We start from the raw sequence: 17887 nt of genomic DNA on the forward strand, positions 1-17887 counted from the left end.
TCAGAGGGCTCGAGGGTGCCTCTTGCTAACCTGCAAAGTGACAGCGGGGCCTGCAGCACCCAGATAATGCAAGTGTTGCCTGTGGCCAGTGGAGTTGAAAAGCTTGACCCACAGCAGGCACAGACAGGCTTCCTCACGCGAAGGGCAGGTGGTAAGAGGCAGCAAGGCCTCGCAACGCTGAGTACCCTCGGGAAGCGTCACACCACGTCCTCTCCAATACGTGCCTGCTCCACTGGCCGTACTGACGGTCTGCATAGGCAGGTTCAATGGGCTCCTGACAAACAGCCAGCACCACTGGGGGCCTGCTCCTGGAACAGACAGTGTAGCCACCATGTACAGAAAGGGACTGGGTAGCCCTCTAGGGCTCCCTTCCAACACTGGAGAGCAGAGATGCCCAAGACTTGCAAGCCTTCAGCCTCCAAACAAGACAGATCCATGGCATCAAGACCGTGGGCTGGGCAGTACTTGCAGCAGGAAGAGGGTGCTCCAATATACACTGCCAGCCAGATCCCCCCCGATTCCCCAGATTACGCCGATAGCTACGGACCCTTCTCTGTGATGAGTTTGCGGTTCTCGGTCAGTTCCAGCTCCAGCTCATCCCGGTTTTCCCTCTCGTCTGCCAGCTGCTTCTTCAGCCGCCTCAGCTGGAACTGCGGGGTCTGCATGATGTCGCCCATGGGGGAGGCGGGTGAGCCAGGAAGGAAGCTGTAAAGAAAGCACCAGCCATACAACACATGATACCACAGGCCAGAGAAGGCGGAGCAGTCCCTCACGCTTACTCCTTAGCGCAGGGGTGGGCAAATTTTTTGGCTCGAGGGCCGCTTCGGCATTGCAAAACTGTACAGAGGGCCGGGTAGGGAAGGCTGTGCCTCGCCAAACAGCCTGCCCCGCCCCACTTCCCGCCCCCTGACTGCCCCCCTCAGAACCTCCAACCCCCCCTCCCAGGACCCCCACCCCCTATCCAACCCCCCCGCCCCCTGACCCCATCCACACCCCCGCTCCCTGATAGCCCCCCCGGGACTCCCACACCCATCCTCCGTCCCCTGTTCCCTGCCCCTGACTGCCCCTTATCTAACACCCCCCGCCCCTTGCCATGCTGCTCAGAGCAGCAGGACTGGCAGCCCCGCTGCCCAGCCGGAGCCAGCCATGCCGCATGCGCTGTGCGGCGGGCCAGAGCACACTGGCGGTGCAGTGAGGTGAGGCTGTGGGGAGGGGGGACAGCAGGGGAGGGGCCAGGGGCTAGCCTCCCTAGCCGGGTGCTCATGGGCCTGGCCGGATGCAGCCTGCGGGCCGTAGTTTGCCCACCTCTGCCTTATCAGAATCTCAGACCTGTGATGGTAACGATGGCTCTCACAGTGACCACTTAGTACTGTACACCAGTGTGAAAAGGAGGACCTGTACTTCAGTCCCACTCACTGAACGGGGCTCAGGCCTGGGGTGTGTGCAGGAATACCTTCCAGTCCAGGACAAGTCCCTTCCATATCCCTTTATACTGCAGTCAGAGTCACCAGGGTGAGAGAGATTTTAGCTTAGTTCTCGCTGGGCTGCCTCTGATCTTCGCTGCTCTCCCAGCCTTTCACAAGATGCTACAGACTGGCATTTGCCATGGGGGCAGGCTGATCAGACTCTCAGAACTTGCTGCTTCAGGGGGATGTGCTTTGTTCACTGGCTATCAGCGACAGGACACCGGGCTAAACGGACCAGTGGTTTGAGCTGATCTGGCAATGACTGTTCCGAGGCCCACCTCTCAGGAAGGAGTTCTTAATCTGCTGAGCACCCTGCCCTAGTGCCCCAGGACGCCGTTAAAGCTGGGCTACCCCCGTGAAAGCCAGTCTCCCCAGGAAGGCGGAGAACATACTTGTTCATGCTGGATGAGGAGGCGATCTTCTGCAGCTCCAGGAAGCGCACCTCTCGCTTGTGCTGGCGGGAGAACACGGGGGACTGCTCCTCGGAGCTCGTGCTGGAGATGCTGGAGGATGAAAGCGGCACTGGGGGAGCAAACGTGAGACCCTGAGTTGCTGGCTGTAGTGCCAGAGGGGATGGCTTTGAAGCATAAAGCCTCAGGTTTGAAATATCTACGTTTCTAGGAACCACAGGTCAGCCCAAACCTTCATCTTTCCAAACAGGTTACTGTGGGGTTTCCAGATAAGGCCTTAAACCCCTCCTCCCCACGTGGTCTTGTCGCTCTACATGGGAATCCAAGAGGAAGGGGTTTGCCCTGCCTGCTTTGGTGGCTGAGGCAAAACGTCCCCTTCCCCCACTACTGTGCTGTGGGCATCCCGCCTAGCTACCTCCCCAGAGGTGGCTGCCTTTTAGACGCACTGTATGTTGTGCTGTTTGTGAAACGGTTGGCATCCACCAGAACGTGAGGTGGTCGTGCAGACTAGTCTAGTCTTTTCAGAGCCGGCAAGAGACCCAGCGCTTTGCTGGGTCAGTGATTTCTATATTGCCTGTTATTGTGGCAGCCAGGAGCTCTGGTTTTGGAAATACAGACAGCGCCACTTCTCTGAAGATTTGGTAGCTGTGGCCTGCACTGCTGCAGCACAAGGAGACGCGCTCTCCCTGAGAGGAAAGGCCCCGTAAAAGCATTATGCATCAGTGCAAGACCCCGGGGAAGGAGAGGTCACTAAAACAGAGCGCAGACAGGGAGTCATGACTATGCACGGCAGATCCTGCCATCTCAGGGCTCCGTCTTGCGTCACGGGCTTGCATCAGAACCATTTGGGGAAGTCTGCACTGCAGCTACTTCACTCTTGAACTGCAGCAGCTCGTCACTTTCAGCACGTCAGGTTTTATCCTGCTAGAAAACATTTCCCGTACTGACTAGAAGCAACAGTATTAACATAGGGGGTTACATTCGGGGAGGAAGGTGCCAAAGGCTTGGGGCATTCAGGAATGGTTCTCGCTGCTATCATCAACAAGGCCAATCACTTTCTATTAACCTTCAGACTTAGTGAGGCTCTGGAGATATGCCAGCATGGTGTTGACATTACGTCCAATGACTACTGCCCCCTACCCAGGGCTTGGCTGCTTATTAAGGTTTCGTGCCAGCAATGCATGCTATTTTGTGTTACGTGACTCCATCCAAGCCAGCCTGAATGATTCATTGCTGTTAACCCTTCGTACACAAAGCACTCACCTTTCTTCTGCAGGAAGAGCTCCAGGTTCTCATTCAGGCTCTCTTCGTTGTCAAGCACAAACTTGAGGACGGTCGCCAGCTCAGCCTGAGACACAGACCCATCAGTGTTAGCAGATATGCTGGGGCTGCAGCCCCTGTCCTCAAAAGGAGCAGCTGTTGCTTAGCGACTGTGAAAGTACTGGGAAGGCAGTTCAGTAGGATGCCAGCTCCCCATACCCCAATCTGTTGTGCTGGGAAGGGGAAGTATTGGGGAGCTAACACTGTGACCCAGAAGTTAAAGCCTGGTCAGATCTGAGGGGGTCTTTCTCCGTGCATTGAAACACAAAGTCCATCTCCAAGTCTATCCACCAACAGCAGGGGTTTGTGGATCCACTGGAAGGGGAGAAGGAGAAAGATTCCTCCCTTGAGTCCATCCATCTGAACACCTCAGTGAGGCAGGTCATTATTAGCCCCATTTTCCAGATGATGGAACCAAGGTGAAGTGACTCACCCAAGGTCACACTGCAACTCAATGGCAGAGATAGGAATAGAACCCCAAGCCTTAGCCACAAGGCCATCCTTCTCAGCTTACATGGCAAGCCCAGATGGGAGGATGCTTCCCCCCTTTCACGCCCATTGCTTGGGCAGTGGCTGGGGGGAGAACCCAACCGGGAACCAGATAGTAGCAGAGGAAGGGGGACATCACGCAAAAGCCTACAGCGGGGGTCTGAATGCAGCTGGCGAGGGCTACCTGGATTTTGTACTCAAACTCGTTCCAGTCCCTGGGGCTTTTGGTGCTCATGGAGGCGTGGTACAGGAGCAGCATGGTCACCTGCAAACAGACACTGCAGCGTCACAAAGGGGAAACAAGCCTCACAAATCACACGTTCAAATGCAGAGTCATTCCACTATCCCAGGAGTGCTGCCTTTACTAGGCTGCTGGGAGAGATGTGTCTGGAGACGCCAGAGATACTCACCCCTTTGCTCAGGGGCACCTGGCAGGATCCCCTGACCAGAGTTCTCAATCCCGCTAAGATTCATACCCCAAGCGCTCTTGAACACGGGGCAGGTTGAGATGCCCTTCATAGAGTGGCTCTGGGAGGGGAAGGAAATGCTAAGCTGTTCCTCTCCAACCAGGAACTCCCCAGTGCACTGGGACCTCCACCTTGCGCTCTGTGCCCCTTGGAGTGCATACATTCTTCAGGGGGCTACTGGGTCCCCGTTAGGACTTAGTTTAGATAGGATGGCTGTGACGCCGAAGGTCCCGTAAGACTTGCCATCCCCGGATAGGCCTGTCTTTACTGAGTGCCGGTGCAGGTGAAAAGACAGGTACCTTAGCCAGCTCCAGCTCCTCTCCCTCCAAGAGTTTTGGTATGGACACGGGGCTTTCCATGGTTGACTTGTGCTTGCAGTGCTCTGCAACGAGAATCCAGAGAGTTCTAGGCACACATCCTTGCACTGGCCCCTGGGGGATGGACTAGACCGGACCTCGGGTCTCCTCCCGCATCTTCCGTTTCCAACGCCACTGTGGGCCAGCCTTCCACCCCAACCCCTGCTCACCCACCATTAGAGCGAGGGGCAGTGTAAACAAGACACCATGGAGCTGAAACCCCGGGAAAAGGGAATCTCTGCCTTCGCTCCATAGGCAGTGTGAAACATGGCAGCAGGCTCACTGACAGAGCCAGGCCTCCTATCTAGAGCAACGGTAACCCGGCCATCCCCTGCCAAAAATCCCTCTGCTTCATCCTTTAGTGTGCTTCCTGCAACCCACTCCTCCAATTAAAGTCCCCCGCACCACCTTTGGGATCCCTCTGTTCCCTTTAGTCTTCTACCACCAGCTCCCCGCAAACCATCAACTCTGAGCTCAGTCCCCACTTTCCCTGCGGAGATTCAGCTCAGCAGCTAGCCGGCACAGGGTTTCCAGCTGGGTTTGGCTGAGGCACAAGGAGGTCACTGACGTGTCCCAAAGGGCCAGCCAATCAGTGGGCCAGTTGGCATTAGAAACCAAACACTGGCACCTCGTGTTTGGCACTGGCCATTGGAGCACACCATCAACCTGGCCTCTGGGAGCCTGCCCAGCAGGATGCCTCTAGGGTGTGCATTCGCAGGTGCCCACAAGAAGTGCTGCTGCTTGGTGCCATGGATTCAGGGTAGCACTGCTTACATCCAAAGGGCCCAGGCCACACTGATGACCCTGACCTATCCTACCTCTAAGAACCTGGAATTAGGCCACAAGCACAGGGGTAGAATGTGCAGGGGAGGTGGTGAGCTCAGACACAGCTGCGAGATTCTTACTCTGTAGAAAGCTCTGGATGAACTCGATCCTCTCCGGCAAGGGCTGCTGCAGAACAGACTGTCCCTCTTCAGAGCCATGGCTGAAAGAGTGCACACGGGTTACTTTAATACTCAGGGCTCAAGGGAGGCAGATGCTGCTTATACGGGGTGTGTTGCTTTATTACAGACAGGCTGGCTGCTATGCAATAGACCACAAGCCTAGCCTGTTTCCTGTGCCAGCTCAAGTAACAAGCCTAGCCAAGATTGGAGAGTTCCCGCAAGGATTGGGGCAGTGCACCCACATCATGCAGGTTACAGACCCTGACAATGGCTGGAGCCCTTTACCACCTACAACCTCCATGAAACACACATGCTTCTCAACCGCCACCCCAGATTCCAACTAGGTCCAACTGGTAAACACAGATCCGTCCCTCCCTGTTTGTGCAGGAACTTGACATTAACTGTAGTTTTGTTTACTTCCTTATTTGTGAACCAGCCAGACAGCACAGCTCCGGGAATTAATGTTACTGCTGCTGACGAGCCAGCAGAGGGAGCTCTCAAATATATATTTCTTCACTAAATTAATGAGGTAGTGGATTTACCCCTCAGCTCTTTCTAACCTGGTGGGAAGCAGCTTGCCGTTTAGTGCCATTTGGACGCAGCTCCACAATAGGATCTAGTTTTGGAAAGTGCCTCTTGCTCCCTGGAAAACTTTTCAAGTGTCCCTACTTGGGGCACACAGCTCTGCTAGAGCTAGTGGCTCAGAGCTTTTCACATGGGTCTGACCGTTCTGGTGCTTTAAAGGAGGTTTATGTTAAGAACCCAAACATGAACAGATTACGGGCAAAATTCTGACATGGAAATGCATCTGCATACACCAGTAGGAGTCAGCAGAGATGCACTCTTACACCAAGTCTGAGTTCAGTCTTAGACAGTTGCATTTTAAGTTGCACCAAATTTTAATGGGGAATTGGGAGTTAACTGCCAAGGCCCAGTTCAAGATGCCACGTTTCCCCTACAAGAGCATTAGCTCCTGCTCGAATTGCTCACATGCGTGCAACCCTTGCTAGTGTCGGGTTTGTCTGACACCCTCTGCCTTTGCAGGGGAAACCCGAGGTCCTTGAACTCAGGGGCTGGGCCGATAGGGAAGAAGAATGTTGGACGCTGATATTGTGTTTGAAATTTTGTAATTTGCATGTGGAGCGTCAGCACTTTGGGATTTTCAAATGAATCTCCTCATACTTCAGTGAGTTCACCTGCAGATTAGCAGGTCCCACAACACCTTCCCTTTATAATCCCCTACGGCCAGGCCCAGTCAGTACATACAGCCCATGTTCCTTGCGCTGCTTTGTTAAGATGAGTTAGAAAGCAGATGAAGGAGATTAACCAGGGCTGACTAAATGTATCCCCTGCAGGACACAATCAAATCCCAGCTCCAGAGTGGGCTCTCCTTATGCAGTATGAGAGATAATTATAGATCACAGGCTTCCACAAAGACTCCTGAAGGAAGGATTTGAAATGCAGTGCAATGGTTGAATGTGAATGAGTCTCACGACACACTCTCCTACCAGGGACTCCTTTCTAGTTCAATAATGACATAGAACTCAATCCTGGAGCACGCTCAGTTCTACTATTCCAGCTTCCATTAGGTTTGACACGATCACTCCAACTCGCAGCCAATGAACATTGCTCCCAAAAGAGCTACCCGTACAAACCCACTCCCCAAAGTAACACCGCTTCCTCCCCCGCAGGCCTCTGCACCCCTCACTTATGGGAATGAATAGAGCCCTTTGCGATAGGGGGGATTTACCAATCCTGCACAGATACGCAGAAGCAAGCCTGACATTTCCAGGGGGCAGCAAGGCAGGCACTGGGAGGAGAACGGCCTCACCACTGCCAAGGCTTCCCCAAGTTACTCCCTTCCACGCAGCATTGACACAGGAGCTCCCAGCCTTGGAATGGTGCAGCTCAGACTAAGGAGTGTCTACGGGACGCGGCTCCTATTTACTGCACAGAGCTGCTCTGTGCTATTCCAGCCTCACCCATGTCCATTTCAGCAAGTAGAATGAGTTTAGCAGCTTTCACACACTTCGGAGGCCTTTCTCTGCAGCCACATTAGGACAGCAGCAGCCACCAGCTAAGAAGTAAAAGGCTGATCCTCACAGTCCATCACAACTGCATCAAAACAATGTAAATCTCGGGCTGTTAAGGCAGCGATCCTGTCCTAATACTACGCACCAACACCAGATAAAGAAACAGATCTTCAACTGTCTGGCAAGGAATCACTTATCGACAGTCGTGGTTGTGAAATGTGTACTTTGTTTTCCCTATACGGTCCCTATTTCTCTATTGTTTATCTGTCTGGTTCTTTGGTTGTTTGTCTGTTGCATAGCTAATTTTGCACGATTGGGTAAAGAATTGTTTCACAGGATTTTAGGATTGGTCAAAGAATTACATTGTAGTTCTTGAGTCCTGCTTAGCTATGCCTTAACCAATCATTTTAAACCTCAAGTTTCACTATATAAACTGGGGTCCAGAAGGAAGCTCTTTGGAACCTAACTCCAGGACACGGCCCAAGATCAGAGCTGCCAGACCCCAACACCCTGCTAACCATATCATATAGAAGTTGGAGGAGCCCTGGACAACCTGATCCTGACTGGCCACCAGGAAAAGTTGGTCTGCCTTGTTGGGAGTGGTGAGCACTGTACGCTTAGTGTGTGTATTCTATTTTGGTAACTGTTAATAAATAGAGGTTAAGAATATTACTGGGTAAAGCTCTTTCACTGGCAAAAGGCCCTGCAAACCTGTAGAAGATTAGGTCCTGAGCCCTAGGAACTGGGTAAAGGCGTGTGGCTTTTGCTCGGAGCCCTAGGAACTGGGAAAGGGTGGAGGTGCCAAAATTAACAGGCTTACGCCTTGAGCGCATGGAAGGGTAAAGGTGGAGTGCCCTTGTGGGAAAAACACTCCCATTAGCCCTTCAGAGTCAACAGCTACAGAGGAGCTACCAGAGTTCCAACTGCAGGACCAAATTCTATCCTTGGTTACACCTGTGTGGCCCTGATGAAGGCAACTACGCTGCACAGGTGTCACTTTAGGCAGGATTTGGCCGGCAGAACCTTAACTACGGATCACAGTGCCTGAGAAAGAAAGGAAGGAAAGAAAAGAATCCTGCTGGATTCCAGGGGAACCTGCAGGGCTGCCAGTTAGAAAAGCCACCTTTTACTCCGTTTGCTATGTTGGTGGAACTGTGTCGGTCACAGGATATTAGAGAGACAAGGTGGGGAGACCAACAGCTGTTGGCGAGAGAGAAAAGCTATTGAGCTTATACAGAGCTCTTCTTCAGGTCTGGGAAAGGCACTCAGAGCGTCACGGCTAAATACAAGGTGGAACAGATTGTTAAGCATAAAGAGTTAACACATGTTGCAAGAGACCATTCCAGGTGAAGTGAACAGTTAACTCCTCTGCAGTCTAGGACAAAGGGGGGGGGGGGGTTAGTGAATTACGAATTGTTGTAATGAGACATAAATCCAGTGCCTTTATTGAGTCCACGATGTTTAGTGTCTAGCAAAGTTCAGAATTTAAGCTCCCAGGCTCGTCTGCTGAAGGTGTTGTGCAGGTCTCTCTTGAGGGAGGGCGAAGAAGTCAGACATGGAGTGATCATTTTGTGAAGAGCAGACACCAAGAGGATTGATGCCGAAGTATTGGAAGCACAGTCAGCACTGAGGGCCCCCACCCCTCCCACCCCCGTGTCATTCTGCTTCCCAGGGCAGAGCTGCATCTTCACAGGGTTTGTTAGCATGGCGACAGACTCCATTTTAGAAGGGATTGGATTTGTAATAATCTAAGGAACCAAGGTGCAGGCGATTCAGACTCTCCTACTGTGGGGGAGGTGCTTCAATGCTGGGGCAGCTGGAATTGCAACCAGGAAAAACTACTGTGAATGAAAAGCAAACAGGCAGCAGAACGAGGGACTTGAGAGCACATTGCACAAAGGAACCAGGGTAACAGCCACACCTTTCCCATCAGACCTTCAGAGGACTCTTCCTAATGCTCCCCAGCTGATAAGCAGGCTCAGGACCCATTGCCCTTTCCCACGGCAGACAGGCTTAGTGCTCAGATATTATGGTGATGGGTGGCAGCCTAAAACCCTCTAATTCTTGGTTAGAGACCAGCATGGCAGTTTGAAGGGAAACTCCGTAGTTGCTTCAACTCACACTTTGTCGATGATCTTGAGGAAGACACAGCAGTCCTGGAGCTGTGACAGAGCACTCAGGGGACTGTCGACCTTCAGGCTGTTCACCTGGAGACAGGACAGGACAGTCAAAAACTAGGAACCCACTAGCAAGCACATATCACCCAGCTCTGCCAGTGACTGACTGGGTGACCTTGGCCTTGAAAGCTTAGATCCTATCGCAGGAGCTGGTCCAGTTCAAGCCCTGAATCTACCCCCCAACCACCATCGTGGACTGTATGCCCAGTACGACTCCTGCACCCTATGACAAGATAGTCACACAGCCAAAGACAAGACATTAGCATGGGCCTCATTCATAATGCATTTCCCCAGAGATGCTCAGAGGCAGCATAAAGTTCGCCAAGGACATTCTACCTCATTTACAACTAGACTGACCGGATAGGGTAGCGTCAATAAAAAAACTCCAGTGCAAGTCCCTTCTGGCCTCCAGCTGTGCTTTAGCCACTAGACTCATGGCCCCTGCACTGGTTTCAGGGCAAGTTTCCAAGGCGGGACTGACTGGGCACAGCGTTCCCCGTTACAGTTACTTCTCACTTAACGCTGTCCTGGTTAACGTTGTTTCGTTGCCAGGTTGCTGATCAGTGAGGGAACATGCTCGTTTAAAGTTGTGCAGTGCTCCCTTCTAACGTCGTTGTTTGGCAGCCGCCTGCTTTGTCCACTGCTTGCAGAAAGAGCACCCTGTTGGAGCGAGCTGGTGGGGGTTTAGAACCAGGGTGAGTCGGCAGCCCCCCCATCAGCTCTCCTAAGTTCCCTTGCAGCAGCTGCCCAGCAGGCCACCAATTGCCAGCAATTCAGCTGTCCCTCCCTGCACTGCCCTGTGCTGCTCCTGCCCTCTGCCTTGGAACTGCTCCCAGGATCCTCCTGCTTGCTGTGCAGGGAGAGGTGGGGGGGAGAAAGAAGGGTGCTAATGTCAGGATGTCCCCCTGCCCCCCGCTCCTTTGCCCCATCTCCACAAAGCGGTGGGGACGGACACAACAGGGCTCAGGACAGAGGGAGCTTGCTGGCAGCAGCTGCTGTCTCAACTTGCTTATCTACTTAAAAAGGTAGTGTACTCAGAGTGGGGTCAGCGTACTTAAAGGGGCAATGCGCATCTCTCTCTCACACACACACGGTGTGTTTATCTGTCTCTCTCTGCCATGCTGTCTCCCCTCCCTCCATTCCTGCTGCGTTGTAGAGTGTGAGGCTACATTAACAACATGTTAACCCTTGAGGGCTCAGCCGAGGGCTAGTTCGTCATTTAGCAGCAAGGCATTCCCTGGGAAATATCCCACCCTCTGACTCCACCACCTCTACCAAGCTTCACCATCATTGCTGTGTACAGTATTAAATTGTTTCTGGCAAAAAAAATTTCCTTGGAACCTAATCCCCTCTATTTACATTAATTCTTACGGGGAAATTGGATTCGCTTAACATCGTTTTGCTTAAAGTAGCATTTTTCAGGAACAGAATTACAATGTTAAGCGAGTAGTTACTGTACTCATCAACAGGAATTGTGAGCAAACATCCCCTCACCTACCGCCCGGTAAGATCTGTAGAACTCAGAGCCTTACACAGAGCAGGTCAGAAGGTTACAACACAAACCAGTGCCCACCCAACTGCATTCACTCTAATGGTTGATCCCTGCTCAGTGCTGCAGAAGAAGTTCCCCATTCCACGGCTCCCTACCCACATCCCCAGGGATAAGTGCATGGTCAAAGAAGCAGGAGCAATTAAGAAGGCCTTGCACCAACTGGAGAAGAGCCTATCCACTCATATGACATGACAGGCAGGCAAAAGTAAGGCATGGACACTTTACCCAGGCCAGGAGAGCACTGGCCCTCGTAGCATGAAGAGACATCTTTGTGACGCTGCCAGGTTACCCTCCAAACCTACAAGGGCCAAGAAAAAAAAAAGCAGTTAAAGCCTGAATGGAACATGCAGATTCATGTACACCCAGCACCGGACATTGATTCGGATAAGGGAGGAACTAATGAAAGGCAACTCTGCTTCTATGGCCCCTTTCCTCCGAGTATCTCCGCACAGTTTACAGAAGTGGTAAGACAGCATCCCAATTCACTGGCAGGAAGGCAGAGGTTAAGTGGTTCTGCTGTGATACAGCCCAATACACCCCAGGTCTCCTGGCTTCCAGACCCCTGCCAGATATTTATTTAGCACGTTTCAAGCTTCCTTAGGGGATTCACTCTATCCTGCTTAGAAGTGCAGCCACCTCTGGGGTAGAACAGATGCATTTCTGCCACACACAACAATGTTACAACTGTTTAGGAGGAGTACCAAAGAATGCCACATCCACCTGAATGCACAGTGAAGTAGTAGTCTGAGGACCTAAGTCCCCGAGTTGAAACAGCTCAGATACCAATTAAAAAATGCCTTGGACCCATGTTGTCTGAGAGAGGCCTGAAGTTTACGTCTCAGCTGAAAGCCACTCAAAGTTCTACAGCGTGTTTATTTCACCTCCCCAAGCTGTTCTCTCTGTGGCGTAATCAATTTTATTACAGTAGTGTCTAGATACCGACCAATATCAGAGTCCCATTGTGCTTAGGGCTGGATAAAGACAGTAGTAGACAGTAGCTTCGGTCTAAATAGACAAGACACAACGTAGGGGAAGCAAAATCTGCAGAATAGCTGATTCTAAAGAAAACCACTGCCAGGCGGTCTGCTGAATCCCATCTTGGCTCCCAGGAGAGCCCATTAATCTTTGCTGGGCATGCTAAGTTATTCAGAGAGCGGGGGTTCTAGGTTAAATGTGTCTCACCACTGTTGACGTAGGGAGCAGGTGGTGAATGCCATGGTGATGGAAAGACCAGAGAGATTTACTCTAAGCTCTATCAGCCCTGTTGTAAGCACAAATTGGTGTTACAGTAGGCCTGGATTTAATTCTCCATATCCATTTACAGAATCAGGTTCCAAACTAGCCACCAGTTGAGATTTAGCAACCATTTCCAGGATCTCCTCCTTCCCCACAACATTTGCTGCCACCTCCTTTAGCTCTTGGAGGGCTTGTGGGGTAGCACCAGAGTTCCAAACAAGAAACTAGCCTACTCGGGGCTGTGGGATCTTCTGCTAAGATACGAGCACTAGGGCGAGGGCAGGAATTATAACAGTCCAAAGGCCCACAAGCAGGGCTGCCCGGGATCCCCCCAGGCACTTCCCGTTGTATGGCCCAAGACTAGTGGAGAAGCGTCATTACCACGTCCTGGACAAGTAGAGACACTGGAGTATTTCAGAACCCAAAGGCGCGTGCTGTCCCCACTCAGAACGCTGACTTGCCATTGTAGCTCAGCTTCCTGTAGGCTCAGTAAGGCAGAGACCAAGTATTTTTTTGGACTAGCCCTGTTCCCCAGCACCACCCTTGGCCCCTTAGTCACTGCAGTGCCTTCTATTTCAAGTCCTAAGCTTTGTCTGACCTCCCATTTCACTGCCAGTCTAAGGAGCAGGTCCGTTGACAGCAGAACAGGACTGAACAGAGTACGGGGGTCAAGGATTCCCAATGTCTAACCCAGCTCTGAGACCAGCTCTTCCTCTGGCCTTGAAAACACTCTGCCTTCATCTCCCCATCTGGGCAGTGGGGCTAGAGCCTGCCGGATTTCCAGGGGGATCACAAGGAATAGCTGATGTTTGTGAAGTGTGATGGAAAGTCATTCTGCCAGTGCGTGCTAACTGGTGCAGGATGTCCTCATTCAGACCCCAAAGACAGCTACAGCAAGACTGTGTTCTAGATCGCCTTTCAGCCAAGGGGCTTGGTCGTTAGAGAGCTACGTCTCAGGCTGGTTCCTCCCCACCCACCCAGAAAGTTTAAAGCCAAGGCTCCACCATCAGGAGAAGGGAAGGGAGTCAGTTCCCCATCAGATCCGTCCCTTGAGTCAATGGCATAAGGACCTAAAACAACCTGTTCTGTAGCAGACTGCCAGGTTTCTTTCACTGCTAGAGGCAGCTGCTGTCTCCCATCCTTCACCTTGAAGGGAACCTCTTAGCTCCACACCCAGTTGCTGAGACAGAGCCCACTGCGGGAAACTATGGGGCAGGGAAGGGGGGCTTCTAACAGCATCCAGCATAGATGCACGACACTGGTCAGCAGCAGCTACTTCTGGCTCTTCCTACCCACCCCTCCCCCACTAAACTGCTGGTTGTCTGTTTCTCTTCACCTCCCCACCCAGGTCTGCTAGATCACAGCAGAGGGCGGATTTCTCTTCACTCCACCAGGTTCTCAGCATAGGAGCTGGCAACCTGGCAGCAGCAGCTGATTCTGCTTGGGTGATGGCCCTCATGTCATTGCTAAGCACCAACGCCGCTCTGTCTGGAAGAGAGCAGGATCCCAGGAAAACCCAGGGGAGATCTAAAAATTAACTGCTAAGCTGAAACAAAGCAAAGTGTGGCTCAACTCTGAGGCCTCTGAATGTTAGCCAAGCTTCAGGAGAGGCGGGAGCAATTTGACACTTCACAGCAGCCTGCTAAGGTAGGCAAAGGGCATGTTGGGATTATTTCCCCCTTCGCTGAAAGGCAACCACCAACGGGGCAAAACACAGCAGTTGTTTAACAGCACAGGGCAAAACGCCACACAATCCAGAGGTCAGGAAATGCAGCAGAACACTTTAGTCAATTGGAACTGCAGAGGGAATGTAGGTTGGCAGAATGTAATTAACCAAACCAGACTAACTAGGACACTCTCACAGAAAGTCATGGGACTTGTAGTGACCGCAAGTGGTCAGGACCTCACTTTCAAATCTCATCTGAAAAGAGAGATTCCCTCCTCCCCAAGGTTGCACAGAAACATCGGAGGAACAACCACCGAGGAAGGAATGGATTGTAGAGTTGTAGTGAGCATGATCACAGGTTTCAGTGTCCTCGGCAAAATCTCTCCCTGGTGAAACTCCATGGACTCCAAGGCCTTGTCTACACTAGCATTCTCACTCTGTCATGGGTGGTGTCAAACTGGAAGGAAGTATCAGCAATAACCTCTTGCTGTTCACAGAGCTAGGTACATTCCTGCCAGTGATGATCCTGGCCAATGGTCCTTCCTCAGCTAGGAGAGCAAGGTTAATGAATTACTTTGAAATCAGCACTGTTGGCAAACTCTAGCTTTAGCAAGTGCTGGCCAGAGATCAAGAGCTCCCATGACCCAGGCTCCTCCCCTTTCCTCTGAAATCCCAGGAAAGCCACACCCAAGAGACATGCCCATGGAAATGCACCCGGCGGAGGGTGCTTTGCTGTGGCATGAGCTGAAAGCTAAGTCCTGCACGTATCTGACTTTCTTTAGCCACGTCAAAGCCTCCCACCCCTAAAAAGCTTCCAAAGCAGCACTTTATAACACACCCTTTAAGGTTCTTCAGGTTCTCTTCCTTGCCTGGGTTTCTTTGGAAGAATCAGACTCCTTTGGGGAGAGAAAAAAAAACCCTCATAAAATTCATCAGATTCCCCCTTTTTGCCAGAGACCTGAAAAGAGGTGTTCTGGAGAGAGCTGGGGAGGCTTGTTCTCTGGAGAGATGAAAGGGCTCCTGTACTAGGCCCGTCTCACATTTCAAACACCATGATAAGAAACTCCTCCCCTTGCTCTGCTCCATGGTCTCCTGTTAACTCTTTCAGGGGAATCACAGTAGCACCAATACTGTCCTGGGAGGGAGGGGAGATACCCTATCCCTACAAAAAGAAAAGGAGTACTTATGGCACCTTAGAGACTAACCAATTTATTTGAGCATGAGCTTTCAGCTTTTCAGCTCATGCTCAAATAAATTGGTTAGTCTCTAAGGTGTCACAAGTACTCCTTTTCTTTTTGCGAATACAGACTAACAGGCTGTTACTCTGAAACCTATCCCTACAGCCATTGCAGCAGAGACACTGCACTCATGGCAGAGACCATGAAGTGAGCACTAAGAGCCAGTCACTTGTAGAGCTGCCAGATCCATTTCCTTCTGATGGCTGGAGCTAACACAAACCACCTGCTAGAGCGGATGAAATCGAACTCCCAGACTTTGGATTCCAAGTAGCAGAGCTCTCTCTAGCCAAGGGAAGCTGCAGTAAGCACCAGCAGAGGAGACCCCCTGTCCCCAGTGCCACAGCCTATTCCTAGCACGTTGGATTAGACTGCCTCTTTACCCCAGTCTCAAGTGGTTACACGGCAGCTCATCTGCAGCGCGGCGACCTTTGCTTCCTGTGGGGTTGCCACCCTGGTACAGCACAGCAGAGAATGAATGCAGATAAAACAGGCGTAATACTAGGCACTACAGTAGAGAGCTGAAGGAGACCGGATGGCTAAGGAGGTCACCGCTCAGATTTGGGGAGGGGGAAGAAGTGGTTATAACCAGTGCTCTGAGGAAGTTCAGACAAAGTTCAGACACCTACTAGCCAGAGGACTAAACCTTCTAGCCAAAAGTAGGTAAGGAAGAAGGGGCTAGAGGGGCAGCCCACTTCCAAATCCAGCTGCCAGGAAAGGGCAGGGTGCTGTGCTTTTTACCTGCATGCTGTCCCTACTGGCTGCTTAGGGACACTCATAACAGCCTCTGGCTAATAGGGTCCACAGGCCCCTCCTTGCTGTTGGAAAAGCAAAGCTGGATCTCTGCTCTACACTCCAGAGCTCTGTGGCTTCTTTATGGGGTGCAAGCCAGGTCTTCACTAATTCTCTCCTTCAGACTTGTTTTGTCACCTTCCTCACCAGGATAACTCCACTTCCCAAGTTAGCTGCAGCGCCTCAGAACTCTCCCAAGCAGGAGCACAAAGTGACCTGATTCTTGTCCATGGCATTGTCGCCAACAGGTTCTAAACACCAGCAGTGAAACTGACCAGTCTGGTTCATTTAAATTCAGCTGCTGTTTGCCAGAGCCTGGGGCAGCAGCGGTGATAACGGAGCGGTCTATCTACAGGCTCTGAAAGAGAGTACGGCATCAGTTCACACCCCCTTTCCCTTGGGAAAGCTTTCCTTGCAGCCACAAGGACTTGGAACTAATGCTTTAAAAGATAAACGCTAATTGATGCTGCAGACGGTCATGGGTTAGACCCTCAGTCACCAGGGAAGATTTCCTTCTTGCTGATGGTTGAATGACTGCTTGGAGTTTTCAGGGTCTGCTTAGACCATGCCATTTTGCACTACCATCATCCAGTGAAGAGAGCAGAGAACGTCTGTGCAAACCATGGCTTTTTGCTGGAAACACACCACCTATCACCACCTAACTTCCAGCACACAAGGAATGCTAACAGGATACAGAACCTATTGCCTCCAGGTTACAGATTCACTCCTTCCAACCTAGCTCAAGTTGGCAGATCCAAATGTTTACCTTCTGATAGCTGCTGTGACTTGCATGAAGGGAGATGCTTTTTGATTCTCTTTGCGCTCAAGTGGCAGAGATTCAAGCACGGAAGGTCCAGTTGGTGCTCCCAACTTCACAGGGGTCATGGTTTATCTAGAGAGTATGCAAGAGTCCAGATACTCTGGTGATGAGCATTTTTAGTGCACCTGAGTTCAACAGTCTTGGTCTAATTCCTAGCAGGCAGCTTTTCACATCACAGAAACTACCATCACAATTGGCACTGTTTGTTAGCAATTTCAACAGATTGCCAGAAGATTGAATACCCCAGGGAAACTATTGCTAGAGGTAGCTTCTCCGAATCAGGACTGAGGTGCAGTGGGAGCAGGGTAGAGACTTGCCAGTGAAAGCTGCTGGAGACTGCAAGAAATTCAGGGTTTTTTTTAAAAAAGCTGCTATATTTCTAACTTGAATGTGTTAAGTTGTGCCCCTCAGTAAACTGCTCTATTTCCCACCTACAGCTCCTGTTGACTTCAATGGGATGCTCAGCACCTGTGAAAGTCTGGCCCCTCTTATCTGGGTACTTAACTTTTGGAACACAAGACTGAATATTTTAGCTTAAGTAACTGATCTTTGCAACACCTCTGAGGCTCTAGCCCCATTATCCAGATGAAAAAAGCGTGAAGCTCAGTGAGAAACATCCTATTATTACTTAGTCCTTCCTCCTCCTGTCCACTTATTCATCTCATCTTGCCTTTTAGACTATAAACTCTTTAGGACATGAACTCGTTTATGGCGTAGCATGCCTAGCATAATAGGGCCTGAACCTGGGTGAGCCCTTCAATGCAAATAATAAAATAGGAAGTTAAGTGAACTGCCCAAGAACAAAGGAAGTCAGTGTCCAAGATGGGATTATAACTCCAGCATTCTTCGCTCTCAGCCTGGTGCTCAGACCACTTTTGTCACAGCTAGCCTGTGGTCCTGCTGATGCCTGACAAAAGGTTCTTC

The 17887-nt window shown here is 51.3% G+C and overlaps 1 protein-coding gene across 6 annotated transcripts in view; it reads right to left on the reverse strand.

The window, feature by feature from the left end:
• The window catches only part of NUMA1 (nuclear mitotic apparatus protein 1), a 62036-nt gene that overhangs the window by 25519 nt on the left and 18630 nt on the right, over positions 1–17887 (reverse strand). For all 6 annotated transcript variants that reach the window (XM_073333403.2, XM_073333423.2, XM_073333434.2 and 3 more), the window contains 8 exons: positions 11440–11512; positions 9607–9692; positions 5414–5493; positions 4452–4534; positions 3870–3950; positions 3140–3224; positions 1859–1988; positions 548–705 (listed from right to left, as the gene is read on the reverse strand). In XM_073333403.2, coding sequence (XP_073189504.2) covers positions 548–705; positions 1859–1988; positions 3140–3224; positions 3870–3950; positions 4452–4534; positions 5414–5493; positions 9607–9692; positions 11440–11481 — 745 coding nt within the window. In that variant the 5' untranslated portion in view covers positions 11482–11512. The remainder of the gene's footprint in view (positions 1–547; positions 706–1858; positions 1989–3139; positions 3225–3869; positions 3951–4451; positions 4535–5413; positions 5494–9606; positions 9693–11439; positions 11513–17887) is intronic.

Source organism: Lepidochelys kempii, chromosome 1, assembly GCF_965140285.1.
Source record: "Lepidochelys kempii isolate rLepKem1 chromosome 1, rLepKem1.hap1, whole genome shotgun sequence".
Lineage (NCBI taxonomy): Eukaryota > Metazoa > Chordata > Testudines > Cheloniidae > Lepidochelys > Lepidochelys kempii.